General features: G+C 42.2%; 1 protein-coding gene across 1 annotated transcript; it reads left to right on the top strand.

Annotated features, from left to right (window-relative positions):
- The first annotated feature begins 8,341 nt into the window (after positions 1–8,341).
- On the top strand, positions 8,342–13,325 carry LOC131467367 (homeobox protein unc-4 homolog). The gene is made up of 3 exons (XM_058641231.1): positions 8,342–8,950; positions 9,599–9,774; positions 11,753–13,325. Exons 1-3 carry the CDS (start codon positions 8,671–8,673, stop codon positions 12,899–12,901), a joined length of 1,605 nt encoding a protein of 534 aa, XP_058497214.1. The 5' UTR covers positions 8,342–8,670; the 3' UTR covers positions 12,902–13,325.
- Positions 13,326–22,455: the final 9,130 nt, after the last annotated feature.

The raw sequence follows: 22,455 nt of genomic DNA, 5'->3' as shown, positions 1-22,455 counted from the left end.
TCGAGCAATCGTTTGGTCCATAAAATATCAGAAAATGTTGAAAAATGTCGATCAGTGTTTGTCAATCCTGGAAATGATGATGTTCTCCAATGTATTGTTTTGTCCACAAATGGATGCAGTTTTAATGATTTCTTTGTTTTATGGAGCAAAAGAAACCAGAAAATATTCACATTTAAGAAGCTGAAACAATCAGAAATCTTCTTTTAATGAAAAAAGCTTCAAACCGATTAATCGATGATCAAAATAGTTGATGATTATTTAGTGATCGATTAATAATCAAGTAATCGAGTAATTGTTTCAGCTCTACCATTTTGTGACTTCTGCACAATTATTACTCCCACTTTAAAATACATGTATATGCGTTATAAAATGAATCATAATTTTGATTCAACAACACATAAGAAGCATTTAGTAAAGCCTGAAGATGTGACCTATAAACACACACCCCTAGGTGTTGTGCAGTATTCCCACTGTAATTTACCAAGGGTGCACCTGCGGCACAGATCTGTGCTACGTGAGCACTAAGGGTTAAAGTCACCTGCATATAGATCATTTCTTATCACTTACTATGGCAATTTTTAGACTTAGTATTTACAGAGCTTTGCAAGTCTGCTCACTTTTTCGCCTTTAGCTCTACAGAGCTCCCCCTAGAGTTTTGGAGTAAACATCCATCTATTATCTACCACTTTATCGCCACTGTCATAAAACTCACCACTAACGCTCCCCCCTCTCTTCATATGCCGGTTACATCCGTTTTACATGCTTCTGTTTTTGTTGTTTTTCAATTCTGGCCATTTGAAAAAAGCCCGGTCCGAAGTTTCCTCATCTGTGACCCCCTCGCTCGGTCAGCCTGGCTCTGCCGTGATGAACGCCTAAAATCTTGTAGCCAGTACCTAGCTAGGGTGTGTGTGTGTGTAATGCTGCAAAGCAATTTGTGTTTCTCGCGAGAACCAAGACTTTGTGTAACCTCCTGATTCTGAGGACTCTGGGACGGCGGCACTGATCTTGTAAGGCTGGTTTTCTGCTAACAGATGGTAGGGGGAGTGGAGACACGCCCCAATCAAGCCAGTTAACCATCACAATGACTCTGAAGCTATTAAATTAGGGTAAAGATCCCTAGATGCCTAACTCCGCTTTAATGCAAGTTAAACAATTTTGGTGGCATTGGTGTCAGTTGTGGAAGTAAGAGTAGAAGTTGGAGAGGTGAGGAATTGAAATGCAGTATTGCGTGCAGTATGGCGTGCGTTCATTTATTGATGATAATGGACCAGTTTTTGTTGAACTCAGTTGTTTTGTGTTTGAGGGAAGCTGACATTTTTTCCATGGATATGTAATCTAATAAAAATGTTCTTCCACAAGTTGTTTTTTGATTTCCTGTTTAGGAGGATGGCTTTCTTTGCGAGGGTTAAGGTTACAGAATAGAATTAGAAGTAGAATAGAACAGAATACTTGCAGCAGAGGTTTGTAACGGTACAATTGCTAAGTCTCCTAGGATACATACATTGGGTAACATGATTAAAGCTAAATCATGTTACTCCTCTCCATACAAAACATTTAAAACAAGCCAGCAGTGTTTTCAAACTTCATTTTCGGTTCTCCTGAATACAGGAATTGTGTGCATCGCAGGCGTATCCATAAATGGAGTAGTGTTATGTATGTCTTGGGGGGTTCATCTTGGCCTTGGGTCCCAGGCAATTGCTGGTTGATAAATAAGATGTTGGGTTGTGGTCGAAAAGTGTTTGGACTGGCAGGAAATGCACACAGTAGAAAAGCCTTTGAGCAAGGATTCTGGAAATATCCAAAAGATCCAAAAAACTCCAGTGCCCAGTACTACGACAATAACAGTGCATTCACACCAGTCCTTCTTAATCAGGGGAGATGTGTAACCAACAGATGAGCGAGTTCATCTGTTGTTCATTGTTTGTCTCGTCTTCTCCTTCAGTAATTCTTGATGCAGCGCCGCCTCAGGCGAGGAGGGGAATACGTTACTCAAAGGGTTTGGTTTGTTTTACTGAAGACCTAAAGTGTAAAACTCAGACCGGCTGAATGTTGCAACCGAGTCCACAATCAGTAGTCTTCTGTATGTAGCACACCAGACATACGTTAGGAGCAGTCATGACCACTCTTAAAAGGGAGCTGAAAACCCTACCCCTTCCATTATTAGCAGATGGTGGAAATTTGTGCATTCCATTTACATCGGAGGTCAGAACTGGGAGTGACGTCACCTCCAAGTTGGCCATGTTCCAGTTGAGAAGTCAGGAGGAACTCCAATACAAACATATGATCTCGTGCTAGCCATTGTTAGCTATAGCTACAGTTGAGATTAACGCTCTACACCAGGGGTCGACAAGTTTGAATACTGGGCCAAAACATCCTTTCTTCTTCAGGCAAATCCTATGTTTTAACTAACCTTTTTTCTTCTAATCTTAACTATTCAATACTGTACAAAAATTTAAAATTTAAGAGGTGTGTTTTTTTTCCAGAATAAAAGATCAGAATTTTTAATTATACATTTTTTTTTAAATCCGATTAGTGAAGCAACATATGTACGGATAAAAATTGAACAGTACTACATGTATGACTGATTTAATGTGAAACATTTAAGACAGCAGAGGATTTTTTTAAAAAAAGTATCTGACTTCACTCAGCCTCAGATTAGTGATCTGTCCTTTATTTGGGGATCCCCCCCTTAATGTTTTGACCAAAGTAAAAAGTTAACTTCGCTGTTAATCCCTGTGATATTCATCATAGATTACAGCTCAGAAGTCGTCACTTCAGCAGGGACCAATATTCTGTTTTGATTAGCTTTTTTCTCCCTCTTTTAAGTGTGGGTTTTGTTGTGTTGTCTGCTCAGAGACAGCGAAGGGAGGGGGTAGCGGAGGGGGACTGGAGGCATAGCAAGCCGAACCCTGGCCTGCATGAGTGTCGCCCATATTATTATCAAGTTAATTAAAGCGAGCATCTGACAATGTCACTCGTGCCCAGGAAAAAAAGGGGGGGAGGAAGGAAGAAAAGCGAATTTAAATGCTGCGGTCTCTTAGGACCTCATGTCAAGGGCTGCTTTTCATTGAGCTCTGCATGTGTTTGGCTCGCACAGCCACTACGAAAGTAAAAAAAAAAAAAAACAAGAAGAAGAAGCTTTTATAAGCAAATGACATGAAGGATGTTCAAAAATGGGAGCAGGAAAATAAATACACATCAGGAAAAGCAGCAGAGAAATTAAAAGGATATGTAGAGAAAGCAGAAAAGAAAGATAGAGATGGGGAGGGGGCATCAAAAGCGCCTCTCAAGCTGTTTAAAGTTGCACTAAGATTGAGGAAAAGGGGGTTCAGAGCAGCCCCGACCACCAGCTGACATTAAAGAGTCCATTTAAAAACTAGACATTGAAATGCAGAAAGCCTGCTTGTGTGTATAGACTTGGGGTCAAGTAACGGGAGGGATTATATGCTTCTTCATAATAATATTAATTAAACAATTTACATGCTAATAAGGTAACAATTATCGGAGCTTCTGGTGAAAGATTCAGGTTATTACAACACGCCAATCCCAGGGCTACGGGTCACGGGCAGAACAGCAGAGAGAAATCTCAACTCAAATTAACATTCTGTCAGCTCCAGAAATTGGATAAATAAAGTCGAATTAATTCACAGTAATGGAAGAGGGAGGGGAGGGGTTGGGGGGGGGGGCACTTATTCAAGCAGCTCTGATTACCATTCAGTATTCACCAGCACGCGGGTGGCTTTCTGTCAAGAAATTTAACACAAAATGAAGCAGTCACCGCCTCGGGCAAGATCTGGCCCCTGCGACACCATTTACAATTTATATGTATAATCTCTCTCTCCCTCTCTCTCCCTCTCCCTCTCTCTCTCTGGCTTTCTCAAAGATGCCCACCTGGACACTTGCACTCAGTTGCTCTTGGCCTGTGCTGCCATGATTGTGAATTTCAAAACCTTTCATTTACTAAAGCACACTTCAGTCTGAGCACAGTTTCTCCCGCACAAGCTAATCAGGTCGGCTCCAAACCTCAACTGTAGTTGTCTGAGGCCGCATCCAGACGGAAACGGCACAAAGCGATCTTTTTCTTTGCCGTTTTCCAACGGCATCGTGTCCGGAGATATCTCCGTTCACACGGAACCGCCTGACACGACACAAAGCGCTGTAGTACATATGCCAGAACTGGCGTTGTGGCGCTGTAACGTAAAAACAGAGAAGAAGACGTTTTACACATTACAGACATAATAACAGTGACAGGAGACAGAATTAGAAAGAAAGGGAAATAATGTCTGTTTACGTTTAAGTTTTGTGCCATTTCCATGTGCATATTTTGCGACTTTACAGACCCCCGGAAACTTTATACTCTTTTTTTTAAAAAGGGACTAGCAACAAATCTCGCGACTTTCTGTCATAAACCTAAATACTCTACGAGAAGGAAATGAGATCCATCGCACGAGTGAGATCCATCTAACTGTATTTACTGCAGCCAGAGAGTCGGACACACACACACACACACACACACACACACACACACACACACACACACAGTGCAGTGTGTGGAACAATCACTGATCTGTTTTGTTTATTCAAGTAAAATAGGTTTTCTCTCTTTATTTTACGATTCAACACTTTTTTCACCCCCGTGTGTGAACGTGCTCTAGTGATATCTTACTTTTAATAGTAGTTGGTAACACTGTCAAACAATCTCCAAACACCAAGACAATGAGAGAGACCTTCCTAAAGTAGTGTGGCGTTTTGAGATTTTCCCGCAAAAAAATACAGTTTCAGGTCCTAAAACGTTGTCTCCGTGTGGATGGATCGCCTCTATGCATATTCATATTCACCTAAAACTGTTTCCATGTGGACAAGCCCTGAACCTCCACTAATGTGATGCTCAATTTTAATTTAAATATTTTGGGTTTTGCTCGTGGAGTGACTCAAGGGAAGGCAATGTCAGTAGCTGTCCAATACTGAAATCTAGACCATATACAACAATGTATTATCCATCACCTACAGAAGATGACTCCTACTGACTTTTCAGATCCCTTAACTCACATTTAGTCCATTGTCTACCACTTTATTCTCCACATGAGGGTCGCGGGGCTGCCGGTGTCAAACCCAGGTGACAAGTAGGGCAAAAGGTCGCCAGTCAATCGCATAGAGACAAACAACTATTCACACCTATGGTTAATTTACTCCAATTAACCTCTGCATGTTTTTGGACATGTGGGAGGAAACCGGAGAACACCCACACGGAGAGAACATGCAAACTCCACACAGAAAGGCCTGGAACCGGGGACTAGAACCACGCGAACAGTGCTATTGCCACATTTATGGATAAATTATGAGAATGTTGCCATTTAGCAGTCACCAGTTATAATCTTAGGATTGTTAGCATCATCATTCTGAGCCTCAAAGAAAGACCAACGTCTCTGAAGAAACATCTGCCTCAACCGACACAAAGATTTGTGATAGGTTGAGTCAACCCCTACTGTCCTAGCGTGAGGGTTGTGCCATACACAAGTGCAAATACTATATGGTTCACAACATAAACAGTCACTCAAGAGAGTTTATAAGTAACAATGGGTAGTGTTTAAATCCTACCCCTTCAACAACGTGACACATCATCATAGAAGCAGGACACAACGTGTTCGAGTTGGAGATTCAACATGCCATTGTCAAAAAACCCATTAACCCTTTAGAACACGGAGCAATAAGGCTGCTTTCTTTACATTACTATGTTAAAACGTATATACAGGCTATAACAATTTGTGCGATATAGAGTGTCTTATATCGTATAGTTTCTTGTTTCCATTTTCATCAACTATATAAACACACCTGAGCAAAGAGTACTCACATTTTTTTAAAAAGTGAATTTGTGAAATTTGGAAATACGTCACATTTCAAAGTTCGCTCGCCTCGGGTTTATCTACAAAAATGTTGTGACTTGTGCACAATTATTACTACTATTACTTATTACTCCCACGTAAAATATATACAGTATATGCGATTATTTTGACTCAACAACACATAAGAAGACCTGAAGGCCTGAAGATGTGACCTATAAACACACTCCCTCAGGATGTCAGGATGTCCATAAAAGGAGTTGTTTATTATTCCCACTGCAATTTACCAAGGGTGCACCTGTGGCTCTGATCCACGCCACATGAGCACTAAGGGTTAACATAACCCAGAACGGTTGAGGTTTGAAAAGAGCCTTTACAGACACCAGTGTGTCTAAAAATCCAATACAAAAAGCCACCTACTGTTGTCGTGCTGTTACATCTGCACACACTTGGAGTCTCACTGTGTGTGTGTGTGTGTGAGAGTATTGAGTCATGTAGACGACAACCTGCTCTACAAGTGAACATCGATGTAAGCTGTTCAGGTGAACAGTCAGAATAATGATGCAGAGTTTGAGCAGGATGACTAAAATATTAGGTGTTCTGTGTCTGTGTGTGTGTCTGTGTGTGTGTGTTCTTACTTTTGTTACCTCTTTAGGACCTTGCATAAACACTGACCTTTTCAGGACCGGTAGGCAGAACCCTATTTCTGAGGAACTGGTTAAGTGAAGGGATATGTTTTGAATTGTGGTCAGGTTAAGTTTAGGGTTAGGCATTAACCCTTAGTGCTCATGTGGCACGGATCTGTGCCGCAGGTGCACCCTTGGTAAATTGCAGTGGGAATAATACACAACTCCTCCACATTTCTGTAGCCTCTGTATATATGTTTTAACATAGTAATGGAGAAAAGCAGCCATAATGCTCTGTGTTCTAAGAGTTAAATTAAGGGATAAAGGTTAGGGTTAGGCATTAACTCAGATGTGTCAAACTCATTGATCTCAAGTGGGCCGGACCAGTAAAATAATAGCATAATAATCTATAAACAACAAGAACTCCAAATGTTTCCCTGTGTTTTTACCTTTAATGAAGTTTCTTTTTACAAAACACATGATGAACAAGCAAAAATGTTAGCCATTAAAGTTTTACCATTTACACACGTGCATTACAATTATTACAGATCACAGTGGATCTACAAAGCCACGAATATTTAGCCACAGGTATCTGGATCTGGAACATATAGTATATCACAAATGCATCCTGGCCGGTTCTGGTCTGCGGGCTGTATATTTGACACCTCTGCATTAGTTGGTTATGGTTAAAATAATACTTGGTTTTGACTGTCCATCTGAAAGTATATGTAGATATATAGATATAGATATCTCTCTCTCTATATATATGTATATATATATATATATATGGAAGTCAATGCAGAGTACTTACAAGAATAGCTGGACAAACCTGTGTGTGTGTGTGCAGGGGTCCCTGAGAGATGGAGAGAGGCTTGTAGTTTGAAATGCAATGTGACAGCTCAGGAAAAAGGGGGATGATAAAGGCTCTGTTATTGGATCAATGTGGCCTTGAATGCCTCCTGTAAAACACGACACACTCTCTCACACTCACACACACACACACGCACACACACACAAGGAGAAAGTATTGCCTCTTGTTAAAACCACCTTCTGTGGATCATTTATAAAGAGTTTAAGTGTAAAGGCGTTGAAGCTGTTATCAATTAAGAGTCTTTATTAACATGCAACATTGTTGACTGATCAGTTGAACTAAAAATCAATTTCTGAACCACTCATCAATATTGTCCACTGAAAACTTATTATGATATGTCAATAGAGGTCTTAGCCTAATGTTAAATGGTAAATTTGGAGATGTGACAGTTTCAGGAATGATGTTCGCGTGTCTATGTTTCAGTGAAGTTATAAACATCATCAGAGAGTTTCTCTAATGAAGTCAAAAGCCTGAAGACAACATGTGTTGAGACATGTTTGAATTATAAAACAACATGTAAAACATTTTTATCCTTCTTTTTATGACACTTTCATAAAAAGATAATTTTTCATCTCTGTTTTTTGCAGATAAAGATATTAGGCCTGGCAACCCAAACGTTGTTTTAAGGTACAAATGATTAATTGCATTAATTACTTTTTTTTTTTTCTTTTTTTAAAACCCCTTTATTTTAAGTGATTTCATAAATTACAAAGTGTAGCAGGAAAAGGTTTTGGCTTCTTTTTCTCTTTTTTGTGTGTGACTTTATTGAGATTTTCACGGAGTCCATGTATCAATACGTCTTCCTCACCCTCACTGTTTTGACAGAGCTGAATTAAAGGTGTAATTAACGATCGATCGGACAGAAACACAACTCTCTCTCCCTCCCTCCCTCCCCCTCTGTTTTTACCTCGTGCTCCGTCTTCCTACCCCATTAACCGCGCCTCTGACGTCACAGGGCGATTAACGTTTCTTATTGGCCCCGCGTGCAGATGGAGGAGTCCTAATGAGGGATGGTGGCGGAGGGAGGAGGAGGGTGGGAGATCTCGCGGAGAGAAAGAGCTCGGGGTTGACACCTCGGTTGGACCGTGAACGCATCACACCTCGCACAGCCCCGGTCTCCGCCGCTTCTCGAGGCTGCTTTCAAAGCGTGTAGTGGCCGCGGGAGACGGCTGTCGTCTGCCCGGGCTCCCTCTTCTCCTCCTCCTCCCGCTCCTCCTCCTCCTCCTCCTCCTCTTCCTCCTCTCTCTGACTCCTGCGTGTCGGACTGCATGTTCAGCCACACTGACTCCCTCTGCGTCGTCACTTCGGCCCCGCCGCTGCAGCCCGGGCGAGCATGGACAGTCGGGTACTCGAGCATCCTCACGCCCAGTTCGGAGGCTCCTTGGGCGGGCTGGTGGGCTTCCCGTACCCGCTCGGGTCCCATCACCACCACCACCATCCGCACCACCACCACCTCACTCACCAGCACGCCTACGAGCTCGCCGGCGGGCACCAGCTGCAGTCCGCGGCCGTCGTGCCCTTCTCGATAGACGGATTACTTAACGGCTCGTGCTCGGCCTCTGTGGTCAGCAACTCGCTGCTGTCCGCTGACAGCCAGCAGTTCAAACTCTCAGGTAAGCTCTTTAAAATATAAATATATATATATAACTCAATTATAGACCTATGTGGGAATAATGTAGGCTATGATAACATTTGTAAACTGACTGTTTCTGATCACATTCTGTGGCCTCTGACTGTGTTTGAGCAGAGTTTAAAGGATACAGCAGATTCAGTTATGTTTAAAAAGTTTTTTATTTTTATATATTTGTTGGTTTTTTTTATTTTTATTTAAAAACTTCATGTTCAGGCTCATTTCTAATCGTGCAAGGCAGCAATGAAAGTACAAGCTTGTCATTCATAGGCTGTACAGAGGAAGTTGATGCTGGGCTTGAGAATGAGGATTTATGATTATTTAAATTTTTTGGCAGATAATGAATGAGTCAAATAAAGAACATTAAGTTGTTTTAAAAGGCCGAATTTTGTGGTGTAATCTATTAAAGTTGAATAAGCAAATATATTTTAAAGAAATTAAGAAAAGAGACAGCTGATGCTGATTTTTGCATAAATCTACTGTTTTTACAAGCAAATTAAGCAACGACAGCCTTGTAGAGTGAATCCCTCTCTCTCCTCTCCCATTCACACACACACATACACCTTCTTTCTCTCACCCTCTCTCTCTCTCACACTCACACACACACAACACACAACACACGCTGGTGCAGATTCTGGGGACCCGGATAAGGACAGTCCCGGTTGTAAACGGAGACGGACGCGGACTAACTTCACTGGGTGGCAGCTGGAGGAGCTGGAGAAAGCTTTCAACGAGAGCCACTATCCAGATGTGTTCATGCGGGAGGCGCTCGCGCTCAGGCTTGACCTCGTGGAGTCCAGGGTTCAGGTAAAAAAAAAAACACCAAAAAATAATAACAAGCATTTGTTTTAGGTTTAGAAATACTGTGGTCATATTTCAGTTTTCGTTTAAATCTTAACAATCAAAATTCCTAAAGTGATAATAATAATAATAATTTATTATGTCCTAATAATATTTGTAATTATAAGATGAATTTGTGCTGTGCTGTGCTGGTCCTCACAGGCCTGCCCCTGCCCCTCGCTGAGATCGCTATTTGTCAATTATCAAAGCGTCAATAAAGGCTCTGTTTTGAATTATGCATGGAGGCAACCTATTGATTTATGGGTTAATAAAAACAAGGCTACTGAGCAAAAGCAGGAGCAGCTCTACTCTTCCTTTTCCTTCACTTTTACTAATTATATATTTACAATTTTACCAGTGACAACATGACTATGCCAATTACAGTATGTTCCAATTGGAGACAATTTTTTTATTTTCATTGTTATTATTCTTATCATCAGGCTATTTGTTATTAACTAAATAAATAAATTAGGTGATAGTAAAATATTTTAGGAATATCTATTTTGTAATGGAACATTAAACCTATTTTAACACATAATATTTAGTATTTTTTATAATATATAAGAACAAAAATACAAATATACATTTTTTAAGGGTGACGTTTCCACCTCTTCCAATTAGACGTTAATAATAATTTTGAATAACATTTGATCTAATAATAATAAAAATATTTGGCACAAATAATCCCATGTGTTAAACATGCAATGGCAGGTTATTGTGCGTCTTTCTCGTGCACACACGCGGTGTCTAGAGCTCATCTTCTCCGTTGCAGCGGAATATGTTGTTCGGGGATTTCTCTCCTAAACCTCAGATTATTGTTCCCCCCTCAAGCCGCTTAACGCTCCGTTATCACCAGGTTTGCGCAGCAAAGATATAAACCAACATTAACATTTCACAAGAAGCGCCACTGACGGGTTTTTTTTTGCGGATCTTCGGCTCGTGCGAACTTCGGTTATCAGCGGCGGACACGCGGCCCAGAGGCCGGGCAGAGGGAGCTCTCAGGCGGGGGGGAAGCTCCCTTCGCTCGGCTCGGCGGTTGTGTTGATATTGAGCGAAGGTTCTGGGTGTAAAATAACACACAAAGACGCGGGGATGTGGATGATTTAGCTGCGGTGCAATTAAATCTAATTGGTGGAGCTGCTTATTAGAGTCACTGGTAATTAACACGCGCGCATCTGTGCGTCAGCTGGTCCACACGTGACCTGTGTGTGATGTTTAATGCAGCAGTGGAGGAGAGGACAGTTTTTATGAGCTCAGTCTGGTTTTCTCCTCTGTCTCCTCATCTGATAAAGGCTCTGACACTGATTTATCAGTTTGGTCCTGGCAGGTGTGAGGTCTGCTCTTGGCCCATGGGTTGTCTTTTTTGGACACACACACACAGACACACACTATCAGAAACATTTTGTCTGGAGGAGACATCTTCACTGATTTAATTAGATTTGGGAAACTGGAAAAAAAAATACAAGGGACACCTAACACTGAGTCAAAAGCAGCACAAGAGAATTGACTAATCTATGACACGTTTGATAAATTGATTCATTGTTAATTACAGGGATATTCATTTATTATTGTGTGTGTGTGTGTGAGCATTAATGTATTCCAGCCATGGAAGAACAAATGCACTATTTTACCATGTTTTTATACTGCAAGTAAAATAACAGTAAATCAATTATTTAGAGATTTTTTTTATTGAGTAAAAATGTCAGACAATATTGAAAACACCATTCCCCCACAGTCCAGGTGACACCTCCTCAAATTTGCTTTATATTTTTGTCAGGCTCTAACTTATATTATATATTGCCAATTTTATATTTGTATAGAAAATACACAAAAACGTAGATAAAGATTAAGTGATTAATCATTCCAGGAACAGACCTAAGAAGAAAACTGCAGAGGTCATGTGCCACTTTTTAAACCTGTGTCTCATGTGTTCATGTGTGTTCAGGTGTGGTTCCAAAACCGACGTGCTAAATGGAGAAAGAAGGAGAACACAAAGAAAGGTCCAGGGCGGCCCGCACACAACTCCCACCCGACCACGTGCAGCGGCGAGCCCATGGACCCCGAGGAGATCGCACGCCGGGACCGAGAGCGGGCCGAGAAGAAGAAACGGAAGCAGGAGAGGAAGCTGCTGAAATCCCAGAACAAACTCCTCGCCGGCGAAAGCTTCCACACGCCCGGGGGTTCTGAGAGCGACAGCGGCGTCTCGCAGTTCACCGACAGCGAGCAGCAGTCGACGAACATCAACGGGACTATACACATCGACATGCCGGCGACGAAGGGAGCAGGGGGACACCAAACTGAATCCAGCTGTGACCAAACCAGACACGACTTCAGCCAACTGCAAAGCCACCAAAACCAAAGAACCGCGGGAGAACCGGAGCAGGTCTCTCCAGGCAGCACGCACAGCTCCAGCCCGGAAGGCCCCAGGTCCTCCACCCTGCAGAAGAGGAACCCTTTCAGCGTGGAGAGCCTCCTCTCTGACGCCACGCCTCGACGCAAATCTCCGCTGGACTTCCCTTCACTGCCCAGTCAGAGGACACTGGTGGGTAAAGGTCACTTCTTGCTTTACCCCATTACACATCAGCCCTTGGGCTTTCTGGTGCCCCAGGCGGCCCTGAAGGCCACGTCGTGTCAGGACAACATTAACAGGCTCAGCCTGGGACAGAGGAGCCCCGCTCCCTCTGACCTCTCCAGCTTTGTCATTAAGCCTCTAAACTCGGATCATACGGAGCATAACTCGCAGCAGCAGCAGCAGCAGCATCACCACAATCACGTTAGCAATAGAGCAGAAGGAGCAGACGGGGAGGAGTACGGCGGCGACTGCAGCGACGGAAGACTCCCCGCTTCCCCTTCAGCAGGCGGCGCGCACGCTCAGTCCACTCTGTCCAGGCTGAGCTCGGCGCAGTCCGGCCACGACAGCAGCGAGGACAGGACTCTGAAAGTTCAAGCGGAGGCAGCGTCCGCCGGCTGCCAAGCCGCAGAGCTGTGTGCAAAAGAGGAGCGAGCGTCTCCAGGCCTCTCCGAGTGTCTCAAGGCAAACACAGACTGTCAAGAAACACCCGGAACAGATGGAGAAGATGTCGATATGGACTAACACTTTGCGAGGAGCAAACATAAACAAAGGACCAGGAACACTGCTCACACAATTCAAACATTCCCAAAGCTCTGCTGAGACACTCGAAGAAAACATATCAGGAATCAGGAGACTTAACTCTCATCTATTTTTTAATCAGAACGACGTGTGATCAATCCAGATGGCGGCCCCCCAAACAGGCTGTGGCTGCCCTCTCCTTCTTCTTCATAGGGCTTTAGGCCCAAAACACCTTTTTAGAAGCAGCTGCTTTTATTTTATTTTTCCCTCCTTTTTCTCGGTGACCAACTTGTAACAAAAAAAACTGAAAAAAAAAAACTTAGGCTACAAAATAAAACACAACAAAAATCCTCAGATATTGTAAAAGCGAGAAAAATGATATTTATATGTAAACATTTTGATAAATAAAGTTATTGCTTAAATTGAATCACTGTCTTTCCGGGGTCTCTGCTGCTGCCCCCCCCCCCCCACACACACACACACACCACCACCACCTTTGGATGGATGGATGAGATGGAGGAGGGGGTGAAGAGGGGGGAAAACAATAAATAACTAACAGGGGGAGGTTGCTGTGGATCACGACGGCTGGAGTTTTTGTGGTGTTACAGCAGATAAATCCCTCTTTCTTCCTCTGCGTAGTGAGCCGGAGCTGCAGCTCAAGTCCGTCTGGCTGTTTGTATTTATTGCTTTAACAAATTTATTCATTTGAAAGGCCGAGCTGGAATGAGGTTAGTGGCCGCGGGGCTGTAGGACCCTGCCGCCTCCTGCTGAGTTTTGATATGAAAGTAATTATTTTCCCACTGGCTGCCGTGGGGGCCTCCAGGCACTGCACCCCCCCACCCCACCCCTCACACACACACACACACACACCCCTCCGCCCTCCACCCTTCCAGCCCAAAGGGTTATTAGACATTACCGATTTCTAGTGATATGGAATCACATAAACTTCCTACAATAATAGAATTAGCATGAAAGGCAGGGGTGTCAAATTGAAATGGGAAAATAATAGCCGCGCCAGCTGCACCGTGCGCGTGCATGTGTGTGTGTGTGTGTGCGTGAGTGCACACAGACTATTGAGGAGGAGGAGGAGGAGGAGGAGGAGATGGTGGAGGCAGATTCGTGGGGCGGAATTTTCATGAGCTGCCTCGCTTGTCAGACGGCCCTTGTAGTCGGCTATATTAAGATAGATGTTCGATGATATCCCTCATTGTTCTGTCGCTTATATTGATGTTGCTGCGTTATCGCCCTATTGATCATGTGTCGCACATAATAGGACAGGCGCGCGCCCGCCCGCCCGCCCGCCTGCCTGCGCCTTCTTACAAAAGCCCGGGCCCCTCGTCATTTGTTCTAATAGCAGCGTGCAGGTCCCCCGAGGGAGGGGGGCAGATAAAGACACAGGGATGTGCCAGGCCTCATATTAATATTTTTTGGGGCCAAGGAAGTGAGAATGTAAACACAGATGTTAAGCAGTTCTAAAACGAGGGTCCGTGGACCCTGGGAAGTGCATGGCTCACTGCCACAGGGGCCCCCATGATGATCTATTAAAAACGGTCATTATACGCGGTTTATATACTTGGACTGAGTAATGTGGGTAATATAGTTTTATTTTTTATATAAGTCAAGCTTTTGTATAGATTTAACAACTGAACTGAGCTTTTACCGTGAGATACAATCAAAATTCAACGTAAGGATGAGAAACTAAATTGTTTCTATAACATACAGGGCATTCAGTGATTAAATAGAACAAAAAGAAAATTAACTTAAATTGCAGCCTTATTGCGATGTCCCAAATTGTAATTTCCAGTTTGAAAATGATGAATTGTAAGCCCTATAAATGATTTATGAGAGCTGTCAATCATGACTAATTTATGGCAGCTAATCATGTGTTTTCTTGTTAAATCTGAAGCTTGGACTAAATGCAAACCTGATGTAGAATTAACATATAATGAGACATGTTGTTGTTGTTAAACAGCCTCTTTAAGTTTAAACAGAACTTACTGAAAAACAAACTCAAGGCCATTTAAAGCATGTTTGTTTACTCGTATTATTCTGACGCCACTCTTGTGTTTTACTCAGTTACTCATGTAAATAGACGGCAGTTTCCAGTCAAAATGTCATAATTGACTAAGGTCATCTTCTTCATATAACATGTAAATGTGTGTCACACTGTCTTTTCCTCTTAAGGGTTTAGACAGAACAATATTTGAATGATTTCTTGGTCTGTTGACAGATATTTAACTGTCCAGAGGTCCAAAATTATTAGTTAGTTTCAGTTCCTCTTTTATCTTTTTTAACTGTTGCTCAGTTGGACGACGTTCTAAAAGTGACATTTTCCAAAGAACCAACATTGTTTACATCCATCTTTAGCCATATGTGTGTGTGAGTGGAGGCGTCTGGGGTCAAAGGTCAGTCGACAGTCGTCACAGGAAGTGAAACCAAATGCAGCTTTTGTGTCTAAAACTAAATATTTAGATATTTAAATTAATCATTTTGACAGGCCTGGCTGTAACTGCGACTATATTGATGGTGGCTCAGTGGTAGAGCGAGTTTCGACTCCCAAGGTTGTGGGTTCGATTCCCGGCTCCACAAGTCAAGACACTGTGTTGTGCCAGTGGCGTGTGAATGGTAGAGAATGTGTGAGTGAATGGGTGAATGGCAAAATACAGACCATTTAAATGAATTGTAAAATACTATGTACATTCATTTATAACATCATAGTAATAGTACTCACATTACAGGCTAATATACTTTGGAAAGAACATGTAATATTATCTCTTTATTACCACAACTGCATTGGATATAACAGGTTATTACTATATAATATGACCTCCTTGTTACAAAATGATTATTATATTTGTGTGAAGCTTTGGCAACAATGTATCGTCACATTATTCCAAGGCAAATACATGAGGGTTAGATACTGATATGTATGGAATTAGATGTTTGCGTTTGCGCTCCCTCATTTGTTCTTTGCACCATGGTTTTTTTGTTTGCGATTCTGACCATGGGCGGAGCCTTAGGAAGCTGCCTGCTGATTGGCTACTGAGTTTTGGAGCAAACAGCTCAATGGCCTGGAAGTAATCATGGGCTTGGAGTCGCTGTCGGTGTGGAACTCGTTCTCCAAGTTTCCCCCCGTCGACATTCGACAAAATCATTCTACGTATCTGAGGTTTTTAAGCTGACAAACATACGAAACTTACAATTATTTTGTCGAAAAACTTGGGCCCGTGACTACTGCCGATCCATTGAGCTAGCCAATCAGCAGGCAGCCTCCTAAGGCCCGCCCATGGTCAGAATCGCTAACAAAAAAAAACAGGGCGCAAAGAAGAGGAAGCGTGAACGCAAAAGATTCAGAGCAAACACAAATCCGATTATGGCAAACAAAAAGTATATTTTCAAACAAATAAAATACGATATTTTTGAACGATTATATCAATATTTTATTTGCAATTTGTGGTTAATTGTTTGCTCAATTCATAAAGTGTTGTTTGAAAATATCAAAACAAATCTACATCCATATATTTGAGGGGTCACTGAATGAGGTAAAAAAAAATTGAGAACCTCTAAATTTACCCTTTAACAGGTGTGTCTGTGAACCCACGTGCGTGCACTCACCAGCCGTCCGTGCGTGCGTGCGTGCGCGCTCCTGTTTAGAAAAAAGAAAAAAAAGAAGCTTGGTTTATAAGCTTATGAAGTGTAAACGCCACCAATTCCCCGGACAGTGAAATCCCAATTATTAAAACCATTAATTCTGGCGAGCTGGCGCGCGGAGCAGTCGTGTTGACAGCCCGGCTAAATATGCCCGATCCCTCCCGGTCACCTCGCCCTTTATTTGCAAATAAATTGAGGAGGATCCGAGGGACAGAGCTTTAGTTTGCTGCGCCGACCTAAAATGAATTTCCGTGCCTGAGTCCCTTTAATAATATTTACATAATTTTCGCTCAGTGACTCTGTGCTGTTTGCGCTGTAGGAAGCAGAGGAGTCTTATAGGAAAATAATTAGAGAGAAGGAGAGAGAGGGAGCGCGCGCGAGAGAGAGAGAGACAGAGAGAGAGAGAGAGAGAGAGGGTTAAGACCGAAGCTCAACACTAAATTCCCAGACAGCCAAAATCAATGAAAGTAATAACCCTATTATTTAATTCATAAGGACATTATTTTCCCATAAGGCCTCGGGAAACGTCCCCTTCGACCGAAACAATCACATTAAATCGCTCATTCTGCGCGCGTGCTCTGTGAAATTCCCTAGTTTTTATTCTCTCTCGCTCTCCTTTTTTGTTAGTTGGAGGAAGAGGGGGAGGAGGAGTGTGTTACTGTAATCAATTACCTTCAAGAGTGCGATTAATTACCAAAAAAAATAGGTTTGATTCTTTGTGGTAGCAAATCAGTAACAGAAAAAAATTATAAATAATTTAAAAATAAATCATTTTAGAACCATGCATGCAGGGCTGGCCCAAGCCTTTATGGGGCCCTAAACTTGGGCCCAAAGCCCCCCCCCCCCCATCACACACCTCAGATTAGCCAGTGCTTGACTATTATTGATACAAATGTAACACTACAAACTGCATAAATTATAGTTATTGTGTTATTTAAACCAAATCAGTGTCACTTTTTAAAGTGACCTTGTATTAGTTTGCAAGTGAATCACAAAGTGTGGTGATTCTGAACTTGAATTAAACAAGTAAACCAGTTTAATGACTTAGAAACCGATGTGCAAATGTGCACTAAATGAGCAAACTTCACAACTCCAAAATAAAACCCAACATTAGATATCTGCATGTATCGAGATATTTCTTTAATATATTAAATTAGAACGTGTTTTATGCCGCTGGTGCCGTGTTAACGCGTCATCACACACAATAATACAGTAACTCCTCACTGCGCGAGTCTGTTTCTTTTAAAAGACAGCAGGGAATGTATAATATAACAGGGTTTTTTTGTTGTTGTTGTTGTCTGGTATGTTTACAGTATGTGAAGCTGACACTTCATTTGGTGTAAATAAGCATTTCATTTTAATGCTTTAATTAATTTGGAAATAATCAAATTGTTGCCCTTAAGAGGAAGAAGAGGAGAAAGTGTCATTGAGGCAAAACAGAACATAAAACAGGCTGTTTTTATATAGATATGTTAAATAGATCAGATTGTAATAAATGAGAATCACTTTGCTGTGGTCATACATGTCACAACAAGAAAAAACATCATTATTATTTTATATATATGTATATATATATATATATATTTATACATATATATTAATGTAAAAAACGTGATCTGACATGATTGTGAGAAATAAAGGAGCTTTTTTATTTTTTTTAGTTGCAACAAAGACCTGTATGTACATCTGTAATCAGGGACAGGCCTGTAGACCTGAGTGGGTGAGAGGGTGAGGGGATGAGGGAGGGTGAGAGGGTGAGGAGGAGGAGGCCCCTGTTTCGGTGGCACCAACATAAAACGACCAATCGATCAAGTGGAGCGTGGCCTGGTGTGTGTGTGTGTGTGTGTGTGTGTGTGTGTGTGTGTGAGTGTGTGTATGTGGCCTCCCGCCGCGCGTGTGCCGCTCATGCATCACACTTTATGAATTCAATTTCATCCGCGGGAGAAATTTTCAATTTGAACGCGCGATCATTACGGCGTGGGGGGAGAGAGAGAGAGGGAGGGAGGGGGAGAGAGAGAAGGGGAGCTGCTGCGTAAATTGTTTTTGCTCTATTATGCATTCGGACGCCATCATTTTTCTTTCTAATTACCGAGGTGTCAGTGCGGCCTGTCACCGGGGCGCTGATTTTCAATTTAACTGATCATCATACATTCATTTTCCCCATTTGATAAATCTGCTCTCCGGACGCGGCCGCCATGCGCGGAATATTAAAGCGGCGCTGCCGCGCGGTAATGGACGGATGTGTATGCGGCAATGAGCGCGGATCAGCCGGCTAATTTAGCACCTTCCACATTCCCCGTCTGCACCCACCGACACCAACCAACCGACCCCCCCGCACACACACACACACACACACACACATACACATCACCATTTCCACATATCCAATCCTCAGGAGGAGGCAAGGAGAGGAGGAGAGGAGACTGTAACCTCCAAGAATGAAGAAATAGAGCCCTGAGGTTAGAGAGAGAGAGAGAGAGAGAGAGGAGTGCTGTAATTTATAGAGGCAGGATTAATTAACGCTAATTGAGTTCTCCAAGACGTGTTATTTTCATTTAATTGCAACAAATTTGCACAATTAATTATCAAACATCGTTTCAAGAACCTGCTCGCACGCACCCTCACCTCCTCAGGTCCACGAGCCTCTGCACATGCACCAGAGCAGCTTTAACTCGTGACCTCTGACCTGCAGCACATGGACCTGCACCAAATTAATAATCTCAATCTGAAGGGAAACTCAGAGGGGACAGAGATTTTATCTGTTTACCCATTTTTACTCTTTGGCTTTTGATGCAGACTTGTTTATTTGTGTTTTTAATACTTTCTACAGTATTTTATTGTTTTATTATTGTATGTTTTAACGGTCTATTAGGACATCTTATGTTTTTATATTTTATTTCTTTTATTTATCTCTGACAAGGAATTTCCCCTGTGGAACTAATAACCGACTAATACGACATAATATAATATAATATCTGCATATACTGTGGTTTAAGGTAGTTTAAATTTTAAATCATCACTAATATTTTAATGGGAAAGGTCAAAAAGGTGTACGGATGCACTGATTCGTTGGCTTAATAATGGCTAATTTCACCACATATGGACAAGTATATGAGGATGTTTTGTTTATCTGGCCATTTGGAGTTTGTCTAAGTTCACTCAAAGTAAATTAGCCAAGTTATGTGAAGACAACTTCATTTTGAAGGAACTTCATTAATGTCAGTGTTACCAACTGATGTTTGTTAACCATTCTCTCTTTTTTAGTTTTTCCTGATCAAATGCAGCTTTAAAACTGTGATTTCATTAATACTTGTGCTTTAAATGGCTTTAAAATTGTTCAGTTACTTGTATATAATGAAAACGTCTTTGTTTCTTTCTAACTTGCTGCACCTCTTATTATTTTTATTGTTATAATAATTATTAGAGCCAAGGTTATAACTTTCATTAACACTAAATCAAAACTAAAACATACATTTTTTCATTCCAAACTCTTTAAAGCCTCTAAAAACCAAATGTATTTAACGAGTGCACACGTGACCTCTTTAAAATCAATTATCCCTCCTGCACATTAAAGAGAATCTTAATTCTGTCCAAACTAATTAGAGGTGAAGCTAATTAAACGTGTGATACAGAGTCTGTAATAATTGTGAGTGAAATACTTCATCAGCTCCAGGACATTCAGGGGGATTCGCTGGTGGAAAAGAAGAGTTTTACTTTAGTCCTGACGTTCAGTCCTGGAGGCTTCTTTTAAAATAATATTAAACAGCAGATGCTTTATCACGGCACAGTAATAAGATTTGAGTTTGATGACTTTTCCAGAACTCGCGACTTCTTCTGTTGAGACCTCTGATAATATGATGTGTGATTGTTTTATAATGACACTTTACTCAAGTCTATTTATGGATGGATCTGAACTAAGAGCAGTTTGTATAGTGAGGGCTTTCATTGTCCTTAAATAACACGAGAGTAAACATGTATTTTTGTTTTGTTTTTTTCCAATCGTAGTTAATTTAACAAGTCAAGTAAAAACCTGACGTGGTTCAGACTCGGTGCACGAGTCAAGTTTTTCAATTGTTTTCTATTTTTGGTTTTAATAAGGTCAGAGGGAAATGAAACAAGCGTGAGATTTGATTTGTACTGTACACACACACACACACATGCAGAAATGGGGATATGTGACAGCAGGTAATGAATGTGTGTGTGTACTTGTGTATTTGTTAGCTCCTCCTCATGGAGACCAAAACCAGGTCCTAATGAGGCAGAACCTTATTTGTGAGGAACTGGTTCAGTTTAGGGTTAAGATTACGCTTGTGGTTATAGATTAAGGTTAGAAGGTTAAGCAGCAGCAGCAGCAGCAGTGTCCTAAGAAGAATAGCTGCCCAAACCTGTGTGTGTGTGTGTGTGTGTGTGTGTGTGTAGGCCTATGTGTACTTGTGACCACTTGAGGACCTTTCCCGGGATAAATACTGACCCTGTCAGGACCAGTATAGACCATGTGGAGACCGAAAGACGGAACTGGTTAAGTTTAGGGCTAGGATTTGAATTGTTAGGGTTATTTTTAAGGGTTAAGACCTGATTTTTAGGGTCAGGGTTAGAATTGGGTTTAGATTATGGTTAGGTTAAGGGTTATTGTTAGGTATTTAGTTGAGATGGTTAGGGTAAGGGGCGAGGGAATGCATTACGGGTGTGTCTCTATCGCTCTCTCTCTCTCTCTTTGCTTTATGTGTGTTGTGTGTGTGTCTCTCCCTCTTCCCCCTCTCTCTCTCTCTCTGCTTTTTGTGTGTGGTGTGTGTCCCCCCTCTGTGTGTGTGTGTGTGTGTGTGTGTGTCTAAGGTGAGCGTTTATGGCCTCGTCTTTGTTTCATCAGCCCAGTGGTTGTAATAAATGCCAACGAGCCAACGGGATAGATTTTAATTAAGTCAGTGAGAGATGAGTGGAGTGACACAGGCAGGGCGGGGGGTGGGGGTTGGGGGGGGGGCTGGGAGATGGAAGTGGAGGGGGACAGCTTTTCAATAAATCGGTTCGCTCAGGGGTTAGTCGGTGATTTCCTCGGCAAAGTGTTGGGGCCGAGCAGGACTCGCAGTAATTTGGTTGATAAATCAGCAGTGTTAGGGGCATGAAGCGCGCCGGTCCACCGGTTGGTTCTGCGCGTGATTTATGTGTTACCCGGGGGTCGTACACAGACTCGTGACAGTCCAGGATGAATTAACCAGGAGGCACCGCACTCCTAATGAGCGGGTATTATTTCACACACACGCACGCACACACACACACCTTCTTAAAAAAAAGGCGTCAAGAATGAGCCTGGCAACCCCCTCCCCCCCTCCACTGTGCCCACCCCCATGTGGCACTGAATCACACACACACACACACTGCTATTCTTGTTAGGTCACTGCACTGGCTTCCACTCATTCGGCCTAACACCCAACCCTTAACTCCAACTTGAACCAGATTCTGCGTCATTGGGACCTGCAGGCTTTGGTCTCCATGAGGACTGCAGGTTCTGAAAAAGGCATTAAAATGTTCTCAAGAAGCAACAAATACAGGAACACACACACGTTTGTGCAGCATTCGCAGTGGGGACACCCATAGACAGGTACCAGGTACTATCGCTAATGGAAAAGCTAAAAATAAAGCCGTGTCTCCACCACATGGTCCCAGCTCGACTTGGCTCAGCTCGGCTCAGCTCTCAACAGTTTGGTTGTGTTTCCATTACATTATAGTACAGGGGTGTCCAACTCATTATAATTCAGGGGCCACATACAGGACAATTTGAGGTCAAGTGGGCCGGACCAGTAAAACAATAGCATAATAACCTATTACCAACAAGAAAATCCAAATTTCTCCCATTATTTTGTTTTAAATTTAATCTTTTTACAAAACATATTGTGACCAACCTGAAACTT

This window comes from Solea solea, chromosome 10 (assembly GCF_958295425.1).
Source record: "Solea solea chromosome 10, fSolSol10.1, whole genome shotgun sequence".
NCBI lineage: Eukaryota > Metazoa > Chordata > Actinopteri > Pleuronectiformes > Soleidae > Solea > Solea solea.
Note: the sequence above shows the minus strand (reverse complement) of the source record. Positions and strands in the feature narration are given on the sequence as shown.